Source organism: Cricetulus griseus, assembly GCF_003668045.3.
Source record: "Cricetulus griseus strain 17A/GY chromosome 1 unlocalized genomic scaffold, alternate assembly CriGri-PICRH-1.0 chr1_1, whole genome shotgun sequence".
NCBI lineage: Eukaryota > Metazoa > Chordata > Mammalia > Rodentia > Cricetidae > Cricetulus > Cricetulus griseus.
In genome coordinates, this window is record NW_023276807.1 from 175,106,197 (window position 1) to 175,128,010 (window position 21,814).

Below are 21,814 nucleotides of genomic sequence, written 5' to 3' on the forward strand. Positions count from 1 at the left end.
ACCAGGTATGAGGCTTGGGACTATCAGGTTAATCCTCCCTTGCTCTCAAACAGTTGTAGATTTACCTTCATCTTGAAAGCAAATTCTTTCTCTCTCTCTCTCTCTCTCTCTCTCTCTCTCTCTCTCTCTCTCTCTCTCCTCCCTCCCTCCATCTTTCTCTCCCTCCCTCCTTCTTTTCCTCTTCCCTATCCTTTGTTCTCCCTTTCCTTTCTGTTTTTCCAAATGTCCAGAGGAGGCATCTTGTCCCCTTCAGGCCTTGAACCAGCATGGCCAAGTGGGGCTCTTTAATTGCTCATCTGTGCTACAATCGACATTACCCTCTGAAACCATAATCCCCCTCACCCTCTGGAGCATTCCAATCATGTGGTGAAAAAACATGGCAGGTTCCAGGGCTGGGGGCGGGGTTAATAGCAAAGCTAAAAGCAACAGAGTCCATTGGACTTCAGGCATAACCCGTTGTACCACAGACAACATCTCCAAGCCTGATTCATGTCCCTCCAAGAAGCTGAACATGGGAATGGGAATGGTGCTGGGGGCTGAAAGCTGGTGGCTAGAGACCTTTAAAAAAGATCATCTGTAAGAATTCATTTCCTAGTAGCTCCTTCTCATCTTTTCTGTCAGATGCAGTTCAGGTGACATGCATCATGTATGTCATAGCAGTTTCACTTTGCTATAGCCATTATTCAACATATGTTTATGTATTCAATACTCTACTTGATGAGGGAGATAGAAAAATGAGAATAGCAGGTTGTGACATGAGAGATTACAGTTAATGGGAAAGGTGGCTATGCAAACCTATAATTTCTGTTGGGTGTAACAAGAACTATGATTAAGGCAAGAAACCATGGCCACCTCATTAGTGTAGAGTCAAAGACTGGGTGGCCATATGTACAGCTGTACTGAGAACATAATCCATGTGCTTCTTTGCTCATTGACTTCCTCCTGTCCTAACACAAGACCATGGCTCTTCATCCAAGGGCTACCATAGCTCAGTGTGCTGTATCTCACCTACAAATCCCCTTACATGCTGTAAGCCTCAGCAGCATCTTTGTGACATATATAAGTGAATGCTCATTTCCTCATTTTGCACTGAAGATAAGATGACCCAAAGTACACTGGTTACAGTGCTTAGAGATTGCTTCTCAGGCCCCACAGCTAGTACACAGCAATGCTGACCCTTGAACCCACGTCTTGGGCTTCAGCACCATTACAGAAACACAGGCTTCTATCATCCTACACAGGTCACAGAATCCCTTCCAGAAAATATCCCCAGCAATACACTGAAGGACTCTGACATGTGTGTGCCAGGTACTTGTATGCACCCTTCAGCCCAGTTCCCTCAGCTGTACACGTCTGTTGTTGACCCCACTGGGCCTCCTCCCCCTCCAGACTGAGTGTCAGTCTTTCATTAGCTCATGGACTCATAAATGCATTGGTGAAGGGCAGAAAGCAGCTCTGTGCAGATGAGGGAGTAAGTTCTTAAGAACAGGAAGTCTAAGATATGAATCATCTAGGGTCTTGCTCAAGGCACCATCAAGGCTGCATCTGCAACATGCACTATGAGACACTCTAGCTTGGAGATGCTTAAACATCTTAGTCAGTCACAGGAAAATAGCCTGCCCATAGTCTGGCAGGTCTCTTAAAAACAAAACAACTAACAGTGAAAACAGTGCCCTTAAAAATAGTTTTTAACGCCTAATTACAGAATGAAGCCAGAGATGAAAATCAAGGTTTTGCTACTTTGTGTGTGCCATATAACCCTTTCTGCATCTAACCCCCTAGTTCTAAGTTAGAATGAGCAATATTGTCCCAAGTTCATTAGTGAACACAATATTGTTTAGAACAATAGCAACAATGTAAGTCAGATGGGGGCAGAAAGAATGTAAAAGCTGGAGGACTGGGAGGAGTACCATGACCTGTTGGCTTCTGAACTCATGAACTCACTGCAGCTTTGGTTACCCATACACGATCAAGCCTGCAAGATCAGTCAATATGTCAACAGGCAGCATTAGGTGACTTATTGGATTTCAAAAAATAAAAATAAAAAGAGAAAACATGAAGAGGGAAGGGACGTATGTTTGGGGTATGTAGGGAAATTGTCAAAGAATAAATAAAATACATTTAATAAATAAGTTAAATACTGGAACTCAGAAGACAGAGGCAGTGGGATTTCTGTGAGTTTGAAGCCAGCCTTGTCCACACAGCAAGTTCCAGGCCTGCCAGTGCTACGTAGTAAGAGCCTGTCTCAATAAAAAGTCAAGTTCAGATTGTAATATCTATTACTTTTTTCTCTTTGTAGGAAATGACAGTGCAGAAGAGGACCCAGCATGACTACTAACCTATGACTCCTAACAGTATGACAGGTACTCAGGCATCCATCCTTTCTTGATTCTCATTGTGTGTCTTTTTCTGTGTATCACCTGAAGTGAAGTACAGGGTCCTAAGGCTTGACCTGAGAATCTTAGCAGCAATTATTTCCAAGCCATTAAGTATTATGACTTCCTCTGAACATGTCCCTAAAAGCATGTTTTTCTCTTCTTCAGAAATGATGGTCATTCTCAGGAGAGTGACTGAGGAGAAGTGATAGTTTCAGTGAAAGGCTAGAGTTTGGTCCTCCTAGGATCACCCCTGTGCACTGAGTGCATTATTCTTCAAAGTCTTCCAGATTCATATAACAAATGGTTCTGCAGCCTTTGTGACCACATGCCAATGTATCTTCTCCAAAGTGGGCTGCCTATCCCAGCAGCAATGACCTGGAATGGGATGTGATGAGATTGCATATGGCTGAAGTGAGCTATGAAACTCTTAGCAGGTCAGAGAAAGCCAGAACAACCACCAGAGTGACAAAAGGCCACCATCGCATGAGTTGCCTGTGCACACGACGGTGGCTGAGGTTCCAAGCAAACACCACCAAGGCCTGAAAAGGTCAGGAATAAGGTGACCCAGAGTACACTGGTTCCCTCTAAAGCAAACCACCCTCACTTATAAATGGCCCCTGGAAAAAAGGCATGATGCCTAGTACATCCAGAGACTTTGACTTTGCAAGACTTTGACTTAGGACTTTGACTTTGTTGGAAAACTGGATATTTTTAAATGAGATATCCAGATTTTTAATTATCAATTGTTAACTTAGAAACTATCAAAGATACATGGACCAAAATGTGTCTGCTGACTGCAATCAACCAATGAGATCTTAAGAGTATGACACCGTCTCTCCACCTTCCAGCTTAATACCAAGCCTACTTGGCCTCTTAGTTGCCATGGCAGCAGGGAGGATGCCCAGACACTTCTGCACATCATGAAATAGCCTGGCTTTCAGATATTTGTTCATACTACTTCCCCACCCTTGGATGAACCAAAAGCACAGGCAATTCCTTTGAGAACCCATTCTAGAATACACCTGCGTACTCAAAGTAACTGGAAATTAGAAAACTCCCACTAATCAAAAACATTATCTCCATGCCATCACACCCTGGCTTCCTACCCACCAAGACTTGAACTCTTGATGTGGCAAGACAGAGTACCTAAGCAAACCAGAATGGCTTGCACCTGTAAGAAACAAGGACCTCAGAACTGCACGGCCTCTCCCCATCTTACTTCAGAAAACACCACTCCTATTTCTGTTCCACTGCCAACATTGCCAGATTCTTCTTTCCTCAAGTCTCACCCACTTCTGTGTAGAAAACCTGCTCATATAGTTGGAAATCAGTGTGACTCCACCTCAGCCACAGCCCCCGTGTCCCTGAGGGTCTGAAAGCAGCCCCAGCCAGTTAGAGTGACAATCTCAATCCTTGTACCTACATGTATATGAAAGCACACAGATAACAGGCAGCAGGTCATGACATTGCAAACAGAGAAACTGTTCCTATCAGAGAGTGACAGAATGACCTCAGTACATGTTGGTGGCCCTTTACTCCATGATGATTTGTCCCTGAAAATCCTTCCCAAGGTAGGGACTCCAGAGAACATACACTCCTGAGACATGGGAATGGCAATACTTAGTGTGAATATGGATAATAAGATGATCTAGAAGAGATATTAGCAATAGTGATTGATTGACTGACTGACTGACTGATTGCTCGCAGACTCATCTGACTCCTCTTGTTATAGAAGGCAGCGAGTAGATACTCTGCTTCCATAGTCTATTCAGCATCTTGTCACAGCCCTATCCTGCATGAAGAGCCTCGGACTTTACATTACTAAGTAGGCTTGATGCTTTTGAAGTGAAAATCAATCTACAAAGCAGGCAGAAGGACAGCTTTGGCCATGACTGTCTTTATTGGTGCTTTCTTTAGAGTCCCCAGAGGCCTGGAGGATTTCAATAGCTCCAGCTCACCCCTGAGCAGAAACCCAAAGCTGAGTGCCTGAGCTAGAAACCAGGGCTGTTACTAAGCAGTTGAGAGCCCAAGCCAGGTTTTCTCATCTTGCATGCTGAACTGCCTCCTAGTGGGAGAGATTCCTCTCACTTCCAGAATGTGTTTTCTAGACACTCGGGCAGCTGTATTTGCAAAAGAGCCTACTCCATAGATAGGCTGCATGTGTGTGAATGGGCTCAAATAAGAAAATCAGTACATTAGAGGCTTTTATTGGTATGTGAAATATAGCGGTTCATTTTTCCTCTCCAGCTATATCACTATTTTAATCTAATGGGAGACCACAGTAAAGATGAAAGCCTTTGGGGACAAATGCTTACTCTAGGTGCATCATCTAAAAGCCAAGTATGCGTTCTTCCTCTTCAGAAAACATAATGGGTACCATTACCATTAAGCATTGTAGACATCAATTAACCCTTATGAGGAAAGAGCCAGCTTTGAAGGGGTAGAGTTAGGAACCCTGAACTGGCTTTCCCAATAGCAAGCCAGCATTTCACACATGTATGGCGTGTAGAGGCTCTTTCATCTACAAAACTTGTGGATGTTTGTATTTTGGATATACTTGAGTGGAAACATTTTATTTTCTATGGTTACTATCAACAGTGGGTCTGGGTCTTGCCAAAACTTCATCTCTTTGCCTTTTCTAATCTGAAATTAGGACTATATGACACCACTCACTGAGCAATGCTGAGTCTTAAAGAGGAAGATAAGGAAGTGTCTTGCTAAGATGTTTCACTGGATGGGCATTAAGCTCTAGTTCCAGATAATCCGGGGAAATGCTTCAGACATTCATGACACTGTAATAAGCTCTATTTTGAGCAAAGCTGTGATTCACAGCACAGGGGGATCAGTTAGAAGATGTGAATACTTAACATTCCTAACAGCAAAGTAAAAGGCTTTTGGCAAAGAAACCAAGAACTCAGACTCCACTGACTGTTCCTGAAGCCAAAGCAGCAGAGATTTGTAGCATTTGCATAGAGCTTTGCTTTATGAGATAGGATAAGCATTTAGCACAGTTCCTGGGCCCAGGGATGTAGAGTTACACTACTACAGTTAGCACAGTTCCTGGGCCCTGGGATGTAGAGTCACACTACTACAGTTAGCACAGTTCCTGGGCCCTGGGATGTAGAGTCACACTACTACAGTTATCACAGTTCCTGGGCCCTGGGATGTAGAGTCACACTACTACAGTTAGCACAGTTCCTGGGCCCTGGGATGTAGAGTCACACTACTACAATTAGCACAGTTCCTGGGCCCTGGGATGCAGAGTCACACTACTACAGTTAGCACAGTATTCCTATGCCCTGTGACATAAGTCCTGGTTTCTTTATTTCACCTGAACTTCTTTTTTGGTTGCTTATTTCTTCCACCTCTTTAGCATCTTTTGTGTTTCTGTTTGTCTGTTTACGTTTTTGCATCATTATGACTGAATGTCATGATACGGGGATGTTGCAGTGGTACCCTGAGCTTGCAGCGGTGACCTTCGTGTTTTCCTGTTTGTTAAGAATGAGATAGATTGATTTACATTTTTAAATCACTCCTGGAATTAAGTATATTTACATATTTATTGGTTATTCACATAATACTTTCTGTTCATATTTATTTTCCTGTTATGATCCTTGTCTTTTCTCATTATTTGTGTAACTTATTTATATACCAAGGATATTACTAAGGCAATCAATCAACCTCTCCAGATAGTGCCTTACTTTTGTTTTCTGTTGCTATGATAAAACATCCTGATAAAACTATTCAGGAGAGGGCAGATTTGTGCTAGTTCACATATCCTGGTTAAAGTCCATCCCAGCTGGGACATCACTGTGGCAGCCATTGAGCAGGTTTCTCAGACCATATCCATCATCAGGAACAGAGGGCATGAATGCATGCAGTAGTCACCAGCCAGCTCTCTCTCTCCTTTTCACTCAGTCCCAGGGCCGAGGCCATGATCATGGAGCTACCGACACTCAGCCTGGGTCTTCCCATCTATGTAATCTATGTAAGAAAACCCCTCATCAGCATGCCCACAGACCAACCCATTCTACAGTACTCATCAGTAAGACTCCCTTCCTGGTGACTCCATATTGTGTCACATTGACAATGAGAACCATCACTGGGAAGACTGTTTCTCCTGCTCTCAGCACCCCTTAGCTGCCTCTAGTTCTTTGTGTAGGGTTGAAGTCTGCTGGGTCCCCACCACCATTATATGACATTAGCATGTCTATTGCCCTTGTTCAGCTCTTGTTTGGGTGTTTGTGCTGATGAGCCTTTACAAGGTAGCTTCTGATATTCCTAGGAGACATTCTCACAGAAAAGTACCTACACCTCTGGCTTTTACAATGTTCCCTACAATCTTTTTGCCCCCTTCTTACACAATGATCCCTGAGCCTTAGGTGTGGGAATTGTATTATAGATGTATCCTTTGGGGTTGGGCTCTACAACTTTGCATTTTGATGGGTTGTGGTTTTTCTGTAACAGACTCAGTCTCCTTGATCAGCAGTGAGAACTGCACTTACTGTGGGTATAAGGACAAATATTTAGGATGTAGTTAAGGAATTATGCTGGTTCAGTAAAATGATGGTTGTAGGTTCTCCTCCTAGATCCATGACTTCACTAGCTTTGGCTAGTTGGCTAGGTTTCCAGTACCAAACATGGTTTCCCTCTTGTTAGCAGGTTTTAAGTCCAATTATAGAGAGTACACCAATTGGTTATCCAATATCAAATGGCTAGTCCTAAAAACATAAATAAACTAACACTACATAGATTGAGCAGGTTGTACTTATGTATTTATATATATAATACATATACATATGTAACAGCAGTTTACAGAAAAAAGAAGTCATGAATTTGAAAAATAACAAGGAGTGGTATATAGGAGTGTCTGGAGGGCAGAAAGGGAAAGGGGAAATGATATATTATAATCTCAAAAACTAAAAGAAATCATTTAAAATAAAGCAAAACATTACAGTTGTATTTCGTAGGGAATAAAATGTGAGACTCCTTGATTCCTAGTCTCCTTACACTGGTAAGAATGTACTATTGATTTTCAACACTGAAGATTTACAATCACATTTCTATAAGGAAAGGCCCACACCTACTGATGATTGTCTGTCTTGGGCTTTTTGTTCATTGCTGCATAGTGGTCATTCAGATAATCTCTCAGAATCTTAGTAACTGCTACTCTGCACCTGGCATGAATGCTCTTCCTGGTGAAGGTTGTTGACCCCAAAATAAGGGCACTCCCCAAATACACCTAACGTGCAAGGGGTGTAGCTTGTTAGCATCTTGTTTTCGTGCTGTTGATAAACACTTCAGCAGGATTTTAGCTGTGGTTGCCCAGTTATCCGTCACACCAGGGTGTTGTCTTAATGCTCAAGCTGGTAATATCCGATGGGCAAGCATTTGTTAGAGGGGTATGTAGAATATGATTTCTAGTAATATCTGATGAGCAAGCATTTGTTGGAGGGATATGTAGAATATGATTTCTAGTAATATCTGATGAGCAAGCATTTGTTGGAGGGATATGTAGAATATGATTTCTAGTAATATCTGATGGGCAAGCATTTGTTGGAGGGAGATCCAGAATATGATTTCTGGTGATTTGCCTCATCCTTGATTTTGCACCTCTCTAATTATGTCCTTAGGGTCCCATCTACCAAGTAGAAGCAAGACTGTCTTGGAGAGCTGAGGGCATCTTTGGAACATTTTTATAAATCAAATTGTAGCCACATTAGTGAAGGAACTAGATGCCCTCAGCAATGCAGCACCATTTAATCACACACACACACACACACACACACACACACACACACACACACACACACACACCAACTCTAACGGTTTTAGGTAGTTAATCCATTTATTTTGGGAGAGGCAGTGGAAAAATTGTATCACAGCTTTTCAAAATTGCAACCTCCTTATTGATAATGAATTTGACTAAACACAAATTTATTGGCAAAAAAAAAAACCCACACACACACTTTTCTTTGTTTTGTTTTGCTGTTTGACTCAAGGTCTTACTGTTTCCCTCTGGCTAGCCCAGTACTTGTGTAGCCTAGGTTGACCTCAAAATTGCAGCAATCCTCTTCCCTCAGCCTGCAGAGTGCTGGGATTGTAGTCAGGAGCACTATACCCTACTTCATTTTCAGTGTTAATTGGTTGTTTATTTAGCTTACCTGTTTAACTTCTCTGTTGTATCTTTTCTTATGAGTTAAATATTAACAAAATAATTCACGGTCTCTCAAAATTGTTACAAATACTTTTCCGATTTACTATATTATCTTCTTTTTGTTAGGATATTTGATCTTCTAACATTTTTGGTCTTTATTTTTTTAAAAACAGATATTAAGGTTGTTGTTTAGTAGTAGTTGTGTGAGTGCATGTGACCGTGAAGGCCAGAAACGGGGATTGGGTCCCATAGACCTTGAGTACCAGTGCTGCCCAATGCGGGTGCTGGGATCTGAACTCAGATTTTCCAACAAAGAACAATAATACTCTTAACTGCTTAGCTGTCTCTCCAGCCCATTTCTCCATTTCATGCTTTATCTGAGTTGCAAGATTTGTACAAAGAATCTCCATCTATTCTTTACCCAGAGGGTTTACGTGTTAACATCTCATCAAATGTGCTGTATTCTTCTCCCTTGCTCTTTCTAGTTCCATCTAATCTTTACTTTGAACAACAGTCAAGTTAGTTCTATACACAGTGCTGGCATTTGGAGAGTTTGCAGATAATGAACTCTGTGGGGTACCCTGGTTTATGTCTTGTGAAGCTCATGTATCCTGGAGAATAGGCAAGACCCAGGCTGAAGGACTCTTAGGCATAAGTGTGAGCACTTATATTTAAAGATGCTCCTTTTCTTTAGACTTGGGGGATGCCTCAAGCCTGGCTGACGATTTCTGCGGCTATACCTCATATTACCCATTGAACAAGGGAAAAGAACTGTACAAGAAAGAAGGATGTCCATCTGTCCCTTCTCCCACAGTCATCACAGCTTAAGCCCCAGTTTTTGGATGGGTCATCATTGCAGAAGGAACAAGGGAAGCCAGCAACATGGAGTTCCAGGAGAGCCCCCTGCTAGCCCTCCCACTTCGCTCCCAAGCAGAGGGCTTTGAAGACTGACTTAGCTACTTGCCTGCGCAGCTACTCCACAAGGCATCTGCAGGCTTATGCCACTTTTTCTGAATTGCTATTTCCCCAATGGTGACCAAAAGTAATTCCCTTGGATTGTATAGAGCTGTCTACACACATTATAAATGTTGCCAGTGTTAGGGTTTGAGAAAGCAAAATGCCAGCTCTCAAAAGTATTGAGCTCTGTGGTCTGGGCCAATCACAAATTTTGCTTTTCTTTCATGGGCTTGTAACCACATGATCAGACACAGGTTTTCAGCTCCCTCCAACCCACTGCACTAGGGATCTTCCTCTGCTGGAATGGGAACTACACTGTCCATTCCCTTTGAGCACTGTGCCCCTCCTCGTGCTTCTCTCATCTGCATATTAGAAGCCCCAACTTAACAAAATGAATGTCTCATTTGGGGATTTACAGCTTTGAAAAGCAAAGGAAGAGAAAAGCAGACATATCAAGGAAGGAAGGAAGGAAGGAAGGAAGGAAGGAAGGAAGGAAGGAACGAACGAACGGAGGGAGATAGGGAGGGAGGAAGGAAGAGAGGGAGGAAAGAAGGAAGGGACAAAAGAGGGAGGGAGGAAGGAAGGATCTTAAGTAAGATTTGCTATACAGCTACATCAGCCTTTCTTCAAACCAGGAAAAAAAAAAAAAAAAAAAAAAAAAAAAACCGCTTCATTTTACTCAGTAAATGCAAGGACCATGGACTTTGCCAGAACCTACTAGCAAGGACTGGACCTCTGTGCGCTCCTTACCTGCCCTTCCCTCCCATCCACTCTTTAGCTTCCTGAATTTCTGCAGGATCTGTAAGAGGGTCAGGGATTTCTGAGAGAACCCAGGTATGAAATCTTACCACGTCCAATCAGACCAGTGAAAACCTTTCAAAACCCCGAGCCTGATCTGCAGCTATGAGATCAGATATATATATATATATATATATATATATATATATATATATATATATATATATATCATCCTAACACCTCCTGGATTCTTCCTTGATCTATGCTTTTACTATTTGGCTTTTTCCCACCCCCACCCTAGCTCATTGTCTCTCCGGCTCACTCCACCTCCACCATCACCCCTGTTGCATCATCACAACTCCTACAGATATCATTCCATCATCCCCACTATCACCATTCTGAAAAAGCCATCTCAATTCAACTCTGCCGTAACCAATAATTATTCAGTGCCCCTCCACTTGACTTCTGCTAACAGGCACAAATAACACCATAACCCAACCGGGTTCTGTAAAGATAGAATTTGTCTTCCCCTCTGTTCTCTCAGATACTACCAAAGTCCACAGCAGTGACCATGCATAGGTTAAGCTCCTTCAAAAGAATGAAAATCTTCCCCAATGTGAATTTTATGCATAATGACTTTACCATTTTCTTTGGTTTGCAGTGAGCCAAGAGCTATTTTTCTATGTCACTACAACCTGCCACCAGCCCCAGCTGGCAGTGCCAGGCACCTGTTTATCTATAAACTTTTGTTTTTCTTTCAAGGCTTAGCTCTAATGACATGATCACTCTGGAGCCTGGCTCTGCTGTCGGAAGGAGGCCACTATGGAGCTCCCTGTCCCCAAGCATGCAGCACACAGATGTATCTCTGTCCTGATGCTGGAGACTCCAAGTCTCTCAGTTTCCATGGTGGACCAACTAGGGCAGGAGTGATGGAGTGACGTTCTCAATGTTACTGCAGTGGACTGTTGTGTTTTTGAACTATTCATTTCCAATCTTTGGAAAACTAGGCTAAACAAGTCTAATAAATAATGATATTTCTCATTTCCTTTCCATTTTTGCCATTAATTGAAGTTCTAAGTCTTCTCCATGAAGATGTACACTGAACCCTCTGACAGTGGGTTACAACCTTCCTTCAGCTTTTGTAAAGGGCCTGCCTAACTTTGCTATTTGAGCTTCTCAATCCCTGCTACACATTTTGAAAGCTTTGTAAATCCTAAGAATTTACTTTGTAAATACTAAGCGGCACTCTATGACTGAACTAGATTCCTATTTCAAGAGCTGTGAGAACTCTGACAGACATGCCATCCCAGACATACAAATCAGAGCTTCTACACTGAATCTGAGACTCATCATTGTCTTAAAACTCTACAGGCAGTAACAAAGCACAGCCCTGTCTGAGGGATTCAAGGTCTGGACATGGTAGCTTTCAACTCTGGCTGCCTATTACAAATCACTGAGAAGTAATCCAAGATGACTAGAACCTGTCCCACTCCTAAGCATTCCAGCCTGGTGTGGAGGGTGGAACTCCCACATCCCTCTTTGGATTCTGATTCCTTAATGTTTACCTGCATCCAGTACCCAGAGGCAGGGTGTGTTCTTACTCATGGTAAGAAGTTTCAGAATCACTGAGAAATTTAACTTAAAGGGGTGTTGGGGGGGGCAGCATCTCTGTTATATGGCTGTATCTAGTTATCTAGTGACAAGTGGCAGGACCCCTGTGAGCCTAAGTAACTCTCCAGATGACTCTGATACAGAAGTTTGAGAAGCACTGATACAGGTCTTATGTGAGAGAGTGTGTGTCTATATGTGGACATTTGTGTCTCTGAGATTCTGTGTGTGTGTGTGTGTGTGTGTGTGTGTGTGTGTGTGTGTGTGTGTGTGTGTACATGCATATAGAAGTCAGAAGTTGGCAAACTTATGTTGCAGTATCTGGCTTTTAACATGGGCTTCAGGCCCAGAGCAGCATCAGTGAGAGGACTGAATCCCAGCTCGGAGGCAGCATCAGAGGAAGGCAACATGGATACAGGTGATTAGAACTCAGGTGGTTGTGTTCATGTGGCAGGCAATTTTGCAACTGAGCCATCTTGATATAGAGAGGTTTTGCCACTACCACCATCAGACAAGGTTTGAAAATTGTTGCTTAGGCTTCTGAATTGACAGTTTTTATCTATCCCTATTCCAGCCATCGGTGACAAAATCAAGTGTATGTAGAGGTAGCTGCCTGGGAATATTCGTGACTCTCATCCATGACTGACAGGAACATGAACCTTCCCAGTGCACATTAGTATCATCTCTTACCTAAATGGACATCTAGTAATGGCATCTTCGGTTCAAATGCTCCAAAGTCCTTTGAGAATGTTTGACCATGGCAGCCTTTGCTAGGGAAGGAACAGTAAACTCAGAAGGAAGCTTGGTCTGTCTTATAAAGCTTTTGTGATTTGGTAACAGGTCAGGCTGCTCTTCCACGACACTAATGGATTTCCTCCAGTCACGTGGTGCTTTACATTATAGAAAGAGGTTGCTTTTTAAAAATTTTTTAAACTAAGTAACTTCTGTTTTAAGGCTTCGAAGGAACAGCTTCTGAAAGCACAGTACAAATAGAGCTTTTGTTCTTGGCTTGGACAGTACATTTAATCCATTTGAGGAGCTTTTAAGGACTCCCAATGCTGAAGTTGCTGAGCTTTCCTACAGACCTCTGGTAAGGTGTGAGACACATATGCATCTCTTCACCCATGTCTGCCATGTGGTGGGGGCAGGATGCAGGAAAGCCATTATGAAGTGCCCAGTCCACAGCAGGCACTCATGCAGAGTCCATCATCACTCCTGTTCTACAGTTACATAAACAGATGTGGAAAGTTCTTGTTCTTTTTTAAGAAGCTTGCCTGGCAGGGAGCGTAAATGTCCATAGCCCATCCCTGTAATTCAAATTTAGCCCCTGGTCAAGATGTCCTGCAAGAATTTTCTGCACAGATTAAAGCTTTTTCTGAAAATTGAAAGATATCCAAAAGTGCCTTAGTCAATCTTTATCATTTTTTGAGGCTATAAATGAACAGGATGGAAGCAAGCAGCCCACCAAAAGGAAATTTGATGCAATATCTTCCTTGCTTCAGCAATTTCTAATACAACTGCTATTGCAATTACCAGTGATTCACATTTTGATGGCATCAATTACTAATGCAAGTCAGATCACAGAGACCCATCTCAGAGTTGTGCTGGGTGCTCAGTACTCCCAAGAACATAAAACTTAGCATAACACAATTATATATTCGTTCATAGTCTCATGTAGAAAGTGACAACAAGAAGTGGCTAGGGAAACTACACATCTCCTCCATGCAGGCAATAAATAGGAAGCTTTTTAAAGTCACTAATTTCTATTGTATTTGATTTCATTTGCACAATATCAAATTGTGGTTCCTGATAGTTTTCTGCCATCATGTTCTCATTATTTCCTCATACCCTTCATACTCTCCTGGACTCTGCTTCTAAACATTTGATCTAAAAGCAACATTTGCTAACAGAATTTATTGGCTTATTTTTAGTAAGGAAAGACACATGTAAGTATTAATCTTACTTTTTGTTATTTGGTATGAAGTGACCAATGTCTCCCACAGGACAGAGGTGAAGGTTTTCCCACACCTTTATTAAGGCTCAGGGGACATAGGACTCTTCATGGATATGGCCAGGCCATCTCATATCCTTATATCACTTCCTTTGAGCTTTTTCAAACTTTAAATTTTCTTCATGTTTCTGCTAATAGTGCTTTTAGAGATCTCAATTAAACCCCATTTGAATAATGGAATTTTGAATATTCTTAAGCCCCCAATTTCTCAACTCAAAGTGGAAATTAGCATCCTATACTCTTTATCTAAATAGAATGGAAATAAAGTTATCAGGATACCAATTACTGCCACATTGCCTTTAGGCAAGTCTTTCAGCATTATTATAAAATCAAGATCAGCCAAATACATGAATATAAACAAGCCTCATACTCAGTATAGTATAATGAAAATATTCATGAGGACCTCAATTGATACCATGCCCAAAGGTAGATGCAGAAATAATTGGCAAAGGCTGGAGAAATGCCTCAGGGGTTAAAAGCACTTACTACTCTTAAAAAGAACCTATGTTCCCAGTACCCACAACTGGCTGTAATTCCAGTTCCTGGGAACATGCAGTCATGTGGTGTGCAAAAACTCATACAGGCACATATATAGAAGTAAAAATAATAAAAAGAAATCACTGATATAAGTTATAACATCATCAAATTCCTTGAGATTTTTTAAACAAAAAATTCTAATTCAGCTTAACATTGGCATCTGATACACTGTACAGCATATAAACATAACTGAGGACAGTCCTTACCTCTTGGGAACCCAAGGGTTCCCAAGGGATCACAGTTTCTGAGCACATTGGGGACAAAGGAAACTTAGAGATGAAAGACCCCCGAAGAGGCACTTTCGTAGAGGGAAACCCCACACCCAGGAATCAGCGAGGCCACGAACTGGATGCAAAAAACAAGAGGCTTTATTGGAGACGCAGGTACCCGGGGCGACTTAGCTTCTGTGTGGCTAAGCGCCCCGAGCCAAGGGAAAGGGGTCCTTATATAGGGAAAAAGGCGCAAGCTAGGAGCAGGGATTCTATTGGATAATTCTAATGAGGCATTGTACAGAGCTATTCCCATTGGTCAATGTATATGAGGCGCTATACAGGGTTATTCAAATGAGGCAAAGTACAGAGTTATTCAAATGAGGTGAAACACAGAGTCTTTCAAATGAGGCGAAATACAGAATCATTTCTATTGGATGGTTCAAATAAGACACAGAGCCATTCCAGATCAGCATATTCTCAAGGTCTGGTGTCTGGTACAACAGACTCAATTCCCCCTCCCTCCGCATCCAGATGGCTGACCTTGGGGGCGGAGACCTTGGGACGGAGTGTTTCTCATCGGGCGGGGCTCAGGGGCAGGGCTCCAGGCCGGCTCCCTTGGTGTTCGTTCTCGTGCACCCACCTGGTGCTCGCCCTCGTGCCGGCCCACCTGGTGCTCGCCCTCGTGCCGGCCCACCTGGTGCTCGTTGCTCGGCCCCAGCCTACCTGGTGCTCGTTCTCGGGCCTGCCCATCTGGTGCTCGTTGCTCGGCCCCAGCCCCGAGGCTCGGTGCCAGGCGGGGCGGGCCGGGGGCGCGAGCCCTGCCGGGGTGAAGGCTTGGGAGGCCCCGGCAGCTTCGGGGCAGGGGGCTCAGGGGCATTTCGAGCGGGTCTTTCAGAGACTATGAGGTCCGTACTCCTAGATGACAAGTGGGGAATCTAAGACTATAAACGTGAGTGTGCTGTTGCCAAGTTGAGCCTTCTAGTCTCCTGCCCGAAGTTTCTTTCTATTGGCTCCAGCTGGATTTCAGAAACACTTCGCAACACAGTAGATGGCTTTCTGGAGTCTATTGTCCTCTGTTAATAAGATAATGTTTTATGCTGCATTAGGGAAGACTCCCTTTCCAAAATCTCAGTGACTTCATATGGCAGAATTGTATTCCTAATCACAAGACCATTGTCCCATAATTTAGTTGGCAGGTGACACTTGTCAGCATCACTTGGAGGCATTCTTACATCCTTCTTACATTCCCATCTAGTTCTCTACTTCAAATTTTTCTTCAAAAGAAGAGGGAAAGAAAATGAAGAAAACACATAAGGCCCATTAATCTTATCCGTTCAACTGGCAGAAACTTCGTCATGTGGTCATATCTTACTGCAAGGGAGGCTGGGAAATACAGTCTAGCTTTGCCACACAGTGGCACAAACTTTGATTATGAGTCTGCGACTCAGGTGGCCATACAAAACACAGTATTTTGCAGAGGTGCCAAAGGCCTTAGTCTTTCTTTATAATGAAGGAATCATTTCATTAAAAAAAAAATAAATAAGAGCAGTTCCAGTTGTCTGACCCTTTCCTAGGAAGAATCAGTACTTCTAGACAGGACAAGTGCGTCTGTTGTGACCGTCCTTATGAAGGACTAGAACTGAATCTGGATTTGGAGGCACACACATGTCTCTATTATTAGCCTTGTGCCTTGAACACATTACCTAAACTCTTAGTCCACTTTCTGACTGGAGGGAAAGACAGAATGCATCTTAGACTTCTGTTGGAAACCTACTTCAGTCACCCATAAACATTTCTTAAGCACCTCTCCCATGGAAATCCCCTATGGAAAAGTATAAGATAAAACCAAAGGCAAGGAGGCAGACCAGAACCAGAGGGGTGGACAGTGCTTGTCACCAGGGGGTCACAATGAATGCTAGTGCTGCCTGTGATTCCGGAACCCCCTCCCCGACTGCCTGTCCTACAGCTGCATGAGTCTTTTTCTTTTCAGTCCTATGCTAGGAAGATAGGCTTAGGCCTAGAAATTCCCGATAGATTAAGCTGTTGTTACCAATGCACCCATTACATAGAGAGGTCAAGTAGAAAACATTTCAAGTGCTCCTATTGTTTGAGATTGGATTGACAAGGCAGAAATGTTTATTATGCCCATGAAGGATTTAACTCACAAGACTTAAAACATAGTGATCTAGCTACAAACAAATACTCCTTTATCCTAGAGAAACATCAAAGTGGAGAGTCTTCCTGCAGGCTGGGGGCCTATCTGGCTCCTCTCTCCCTGACAAAAAAAGTCAGAGGCTTTTCAGAGATGCTCCCTGGCTTCTTAGAAGACAGCAGCCGGGCTGCTGTAAGTCAGGAAGGGCATGCAAAATTAACAGCCTAGCTGCCTCCAGCCTGTCTGCTCTGGAGGTCCTCTCCTGGGCCCCACCTGGGACAACCATCACATCCGGCCTCCTTGTCTTTCACCCTTCACTTTCCTGTTTCCTGTATTTCCCAATAGGGTAGAAGACTTTTATGTTTGTTTTGTTGGAATGATAGTCTGCCCATTTCACTCTTGTTTTAGTCTTTCCAGTTTTTTAAATTCTCTTTATTTATTTATTTTTTTATGTTAAACATAGAATAGCATGGAGGGTGAGGAAGCAGATGACAAGGACACCATGTCTTTACCCAGGAAAAGTATATACCACCCTGAACCAGTCATTTTTATATGCCCCATAACTCTTGCTGACCCCTAAAGCAACAGAGGGGCCGGGGACACAAGCCTGAGGTCAGATCCAGCTGTGACCTTGGGTGAGCCACTTGCCCTTTCTCACTACTCAGCTTCTTCCTGATGAACGGTAGATAGCTAAGATATGTCTCAGTATTAATGGGATAAACCAATGGAATGAATGCTGTACTCAGCACCATGACTGGAAAGCAGGGGGCACCAGTGACAAGTGGCACACACCTTCATCATGACCTACCATGTTCCCCTGTACAGGCCAAGGGAACTGATCTGCCAAGACAGAGTAGGGAAACACGCAGCTCTCAATTGACATACAACAGAGAGTACACCTGACGCTCCCACTGTGAACATCAGCTTCTTAACAGCCCACTCCACAGTCCAAGAAATAAAGGATTCCTGCAGCTCAGACATGGGTCTCCCTCACAGGCCTGATTCTTGAGGGTTGTCCATGAATTTTGAAAATACTGTGTGATATTTGAGCCCAAAACACTCTAAATGCCTGTGACTAAAGTCTCTGAGAGCTTCTGCTGCCAGCCACCACAGTACATCTGATTCCACAGTGCCCCCTCCTCTATGCCAGGTTTTTTGGCAGCGCCTTCTGTGTGTGTGGTTCTTATCCAGCCCTTTCTAGCAGAATTTAGGAACTTCTGACAGGCTGAGTTTGGATAACTTGTCTTCAAGCAGCTTGTCTCTGGTGGGTTCACTCTTTTCCAAGCATACAGTGTCAAGCATGTTTCATTAGTAGACATCTTGGTTGAAGCCCAGATTTTCAAGATTAAGGGGTTTTTTGTTTTGTTTTGTTTTGTTTTGTTTTACTTTCTGATCCTATCAAGCCCCAAATCTTCTCAAGAGTGTTTCATGTGCCATAAATAAAGGCCAAGAGGTCAAAACATAGCTTGGTGAGAGGACGGGCCCTGGCCAGAAACCACCTGGCTCTCACTGTTGATAATTCCATCTACACATTTGTTAATTAGTTTCCCTCCTCCTGCCACTCTTCTGCCTCTTTGCTCCTCCCCCTCCTGATGCTCCTCTTCCTCTTCCTGTTCTTGCCCCTCCTCCTCCTGGTGTTCCTTCTCTTCTTCCTCTTCCTATTTCTGCTCCTCCTCTTCCTGATGTTCTTCTTCTTTCTGTTCTTGCTCCTCCTCTTCCTGATACTCCTCTTCCTGTTCTTCCTTGTTCTTCCGTCTTCTGTTCCATCTCTTTCCCTCCCTGCCCACTCTTTTTGCCACTCTTACAACTTCTCACTCCTGCCCTACACCCTTAATGTTCCTGAAGTACATGGGACTTCCTGAACATTCTCAGCTTGTAAGACCTTTTCATTCTAGACACCTGAGGAAGAGCTCCCATCTTCTCAAACCCTCCAAGCCCGTATCAGCAATGGAAGGAAGTGAAAATAGAGTTTGCTAAGGACACTGGAAGTGTCCTGTACTCATTCTTCAGTTCCTGGAAAGCAATGTGGTCAAACCAAGTGCTTATGGGAAAAGGGCATTCATGATTCTAGTTCACTGACATTATGCCCAATATGTGTCCATGTGAATTACATTTTTAAAATGAGAAATCCCTTATATCTTCCTCTATATTTTCCATTTACTCAAATTAAGTGACCAAGTTATTATGACATCTTCACTAAAAGTTCCACAGATTGGAACTGACTTTAGATTACATTAAAAAGTCAATAAATTGATTAGAATACAAATGGTCCCACTGGTATCAAATCTATTGATTATTTACACCTCTGTGTATAGCAATTGCACCAGTCTTCCCTCTCAAAGTTGGACACATCCACTGGTGGAGATGAAACAGTAGCAGAAATAGACAAGAAACTCCAATGCTGGTGATGAGGTCCTAGTAGGGGCATTTTAACTTAGAACAGTAGAAATTCACTCATGTCACAGCTTTGCCTAGAACAGGATTTCTCTTACTTCCTAATTATCAATACACACAAACATGGCCATCCTGATTATGACCATCCTGACTCTCCAAACACCACAAATGATTTCTAGGGGTCAAAAACCAGATGGGAACCTGCCAAGAAGCATTCCTGTGGGCACATGGGAACTTAGATCTCTATGCCTTCTTGAGCCAATACGTTGGAATTCAGCAAATGTTCGTAAGGGACATCCTTTCCAGAAAGACATTTTATTCTAGGGTGCCATCAATACTCAGGAGTTTCTTCCCCTTCCCCACCATCTCATCATTCATGCAAATGTATCCAAGAATTGGGGTCACTGCGATCAGGCCTCCCAGACTGCCCGGGATGCTAGGTCCAGCAGTGTGGGTCATTGTGTAACATCTTCCATCAGCCACATCATCCTAAATACTTAAAAACAATGAAAGTAAAAAGGCAAGGCACAGTGAGACCAGTGTGCTAAGGGTTTGCTATGTTAGTTGTTCCAGTCTCTCTGCATCACACAGACATATACCAGAAAAAAAAAGCTTTGCTATTGATCCACTGTGTGACCTTAGGTAGGTGGTCTAACCTCTCTGTGCCCCAGGAGCCTCAATGAAATTATAATATTTATATATAATACATCTTTATAAAGATAAAATAAAAAGTATTCAGAGTGGATGCCTGAGATATAGGAGGCATACCTAAAATGGAAGTTATTGCTTCTGTGATTTTATTGAATGTCTTTACAAGGGAAATCTTTACTTACTGCCAAGGAAAGATGAAATTCTAATCAGAAGTCTTGGCATTTCGATTTTTCTCATTTCATGAACTAAATTTACCAACTAATTGTTTAGGAACCAGAAGCACAGTATGTACCCCTTTTGGTTTCCAGTATATAATTTCCTCACCCTGTATGCTTCAAGTGCCACTGTCCCCTCAGAGTCCTGAGTAGGAAATCACAGATCTTATCCTTATCTAGTAAATGTTAAATTCCACAAAAGCTGAAATTGGGTAACTACATATTTATCAAATAAGTCTACTTTGTATGGAAACTATGCCTGGGACCAGAGGCCCTCAGACATAGTCACCTTACTAACATGCAGTTTCTATGTCACTAATTCTGAAGCCAGAAACTTACTGTCTTGCAGGCTCTGTGTGATGATGAGCAGGCACGCAGGTGACACATTGAGTAATATACCTTAGACATTTGCCACCACCTTTGGGTTGACAGACCCTGAGGCACACCTAGGCCTCACTGGAGGAAAGCAAGTTCCAAGGAGACCCCTTTCTGGTGCCAAGCTCTACTTCAAGTCACTGAAAAGTTGAAGACAAAACTAAAAGATGTGAAGAATGCAGGAAACCTGCCTGCTATTCCTCCTGTTCTGACCCTGTGGGACAGAACAGCTGGACCAAGCAACTCTATCCACCTGTGCCCATTAATGGTTCAGTTTGTAGCCCCAGCTGTTCTTGGACTCCTAATCCTCCTGACTCTCTCAAGTTTGGGATTACAGGTGCATGCCACCACACCAGCCATCCCCCTTCTATTTCTGTAGTTGGGACCAGACCCAGATTATCCTAGGGGACTTTGGATACCAGAGGTATTTGTATGATGCTACTACATGCTACTACATCCCATAGTATTTGGAAACTGAAAGGTTCTCCCCAAGTCTTTGCTCCCGCAAGTCCTTAGATTGCTGCTCACCAGCCATCAAGGGGACTGAGGCAGGTGTGCCTGATGCCCGGGAGTCTCTGAGCCACACAGAAGCGAGCCCAAACTTTCCCAGGTCTAACTGGCCCCAAAGGAAGGAAATAGCCTCACTGACATGGATCCTGGTTACTTTTTAAGGCAAATTAAAGAGAGAGACTATGAAAACCCAGAGCAGAGGCAGCTTATAGAGCAGTCTGTTATACAATGAACGTGTGTGTGTGTGTGTGTGTGTGTGTGTGTGTGTGTGTGTGTGTGTGTCTGTCGTTGACAAAGACAGCTTATAGAGCTGTCTGTTAGACAATGAATGTGTGCATGTGTGTGCGTGTGTGTGTGTGTGTGTGTGTGTGTGTGTGTGTGTGTGTAGACAAAGACAACCTATAGAGCTGTCTGTTATAAATTAACTTTTAACAATTTTATATTTACTAGTTTGTTTACTGTGTGTGTGAGCATGTATGTATGGGAATGGGGAGCAAGTTCATGCCACATTGTACCATGTGGGTCCCCAGGATTGAACTCAGGTTAGGCTTGGCAGAAAGTGCCTTAACCTGCTAAGCCATTTCATCAGCCCTATACCATATATATTTTGTCCATTTCTTACCCCTTGAGTGTAACACATAAAAATAATACCTGTGTTTCACTGCCATCCAGTGTAACTCCTCTTAATGTGGGAAATAAGAAATTGGTCTGCTCACCCAAGAGTACTATTTTGCCTTTTATTTGAAAAATTCTAAGTCTCAAAGTTTGTGATTTATCTGTAAATTATACCGTAGTTTTAGATTCCAAGGTTAAAATAGATACACATTCATTTCCTACTTTTGAAAAAGGTATTTCACATTTGGGAACATAAAACAGGGCCAGTCTGGTTTTTTTCAAAAATGTGGGTTCAAACTGTCAA

The 21,814-nt window shown here is 42.9% G+C and overlaps 1 protein-coding gene across 1 annotated transcript in view; it reads left to right on the plus strand.

Moving 5' to 3' along the window:
• Thrb (thyroid hormone receptor beta) overlaps window positions 1–21,814 on the plus strand; it is a 239,456-nt gene that overhangs the window by 126,449 nt on the left and 91,193 nt on the right. The window contains exon 3 of the mRNA XM_027389385.2: window positions 2,300–2,363. Coding sequence (XP_027245186.1) covers window positions 2,342–2,363 — 22 coding nt within the window. The 5' untranslated portion in view covers window positions 2,300–2,341. The remainder of the gene's footprint in view (window positions 1–2,299; window positions 2,364–21,814) is intronic.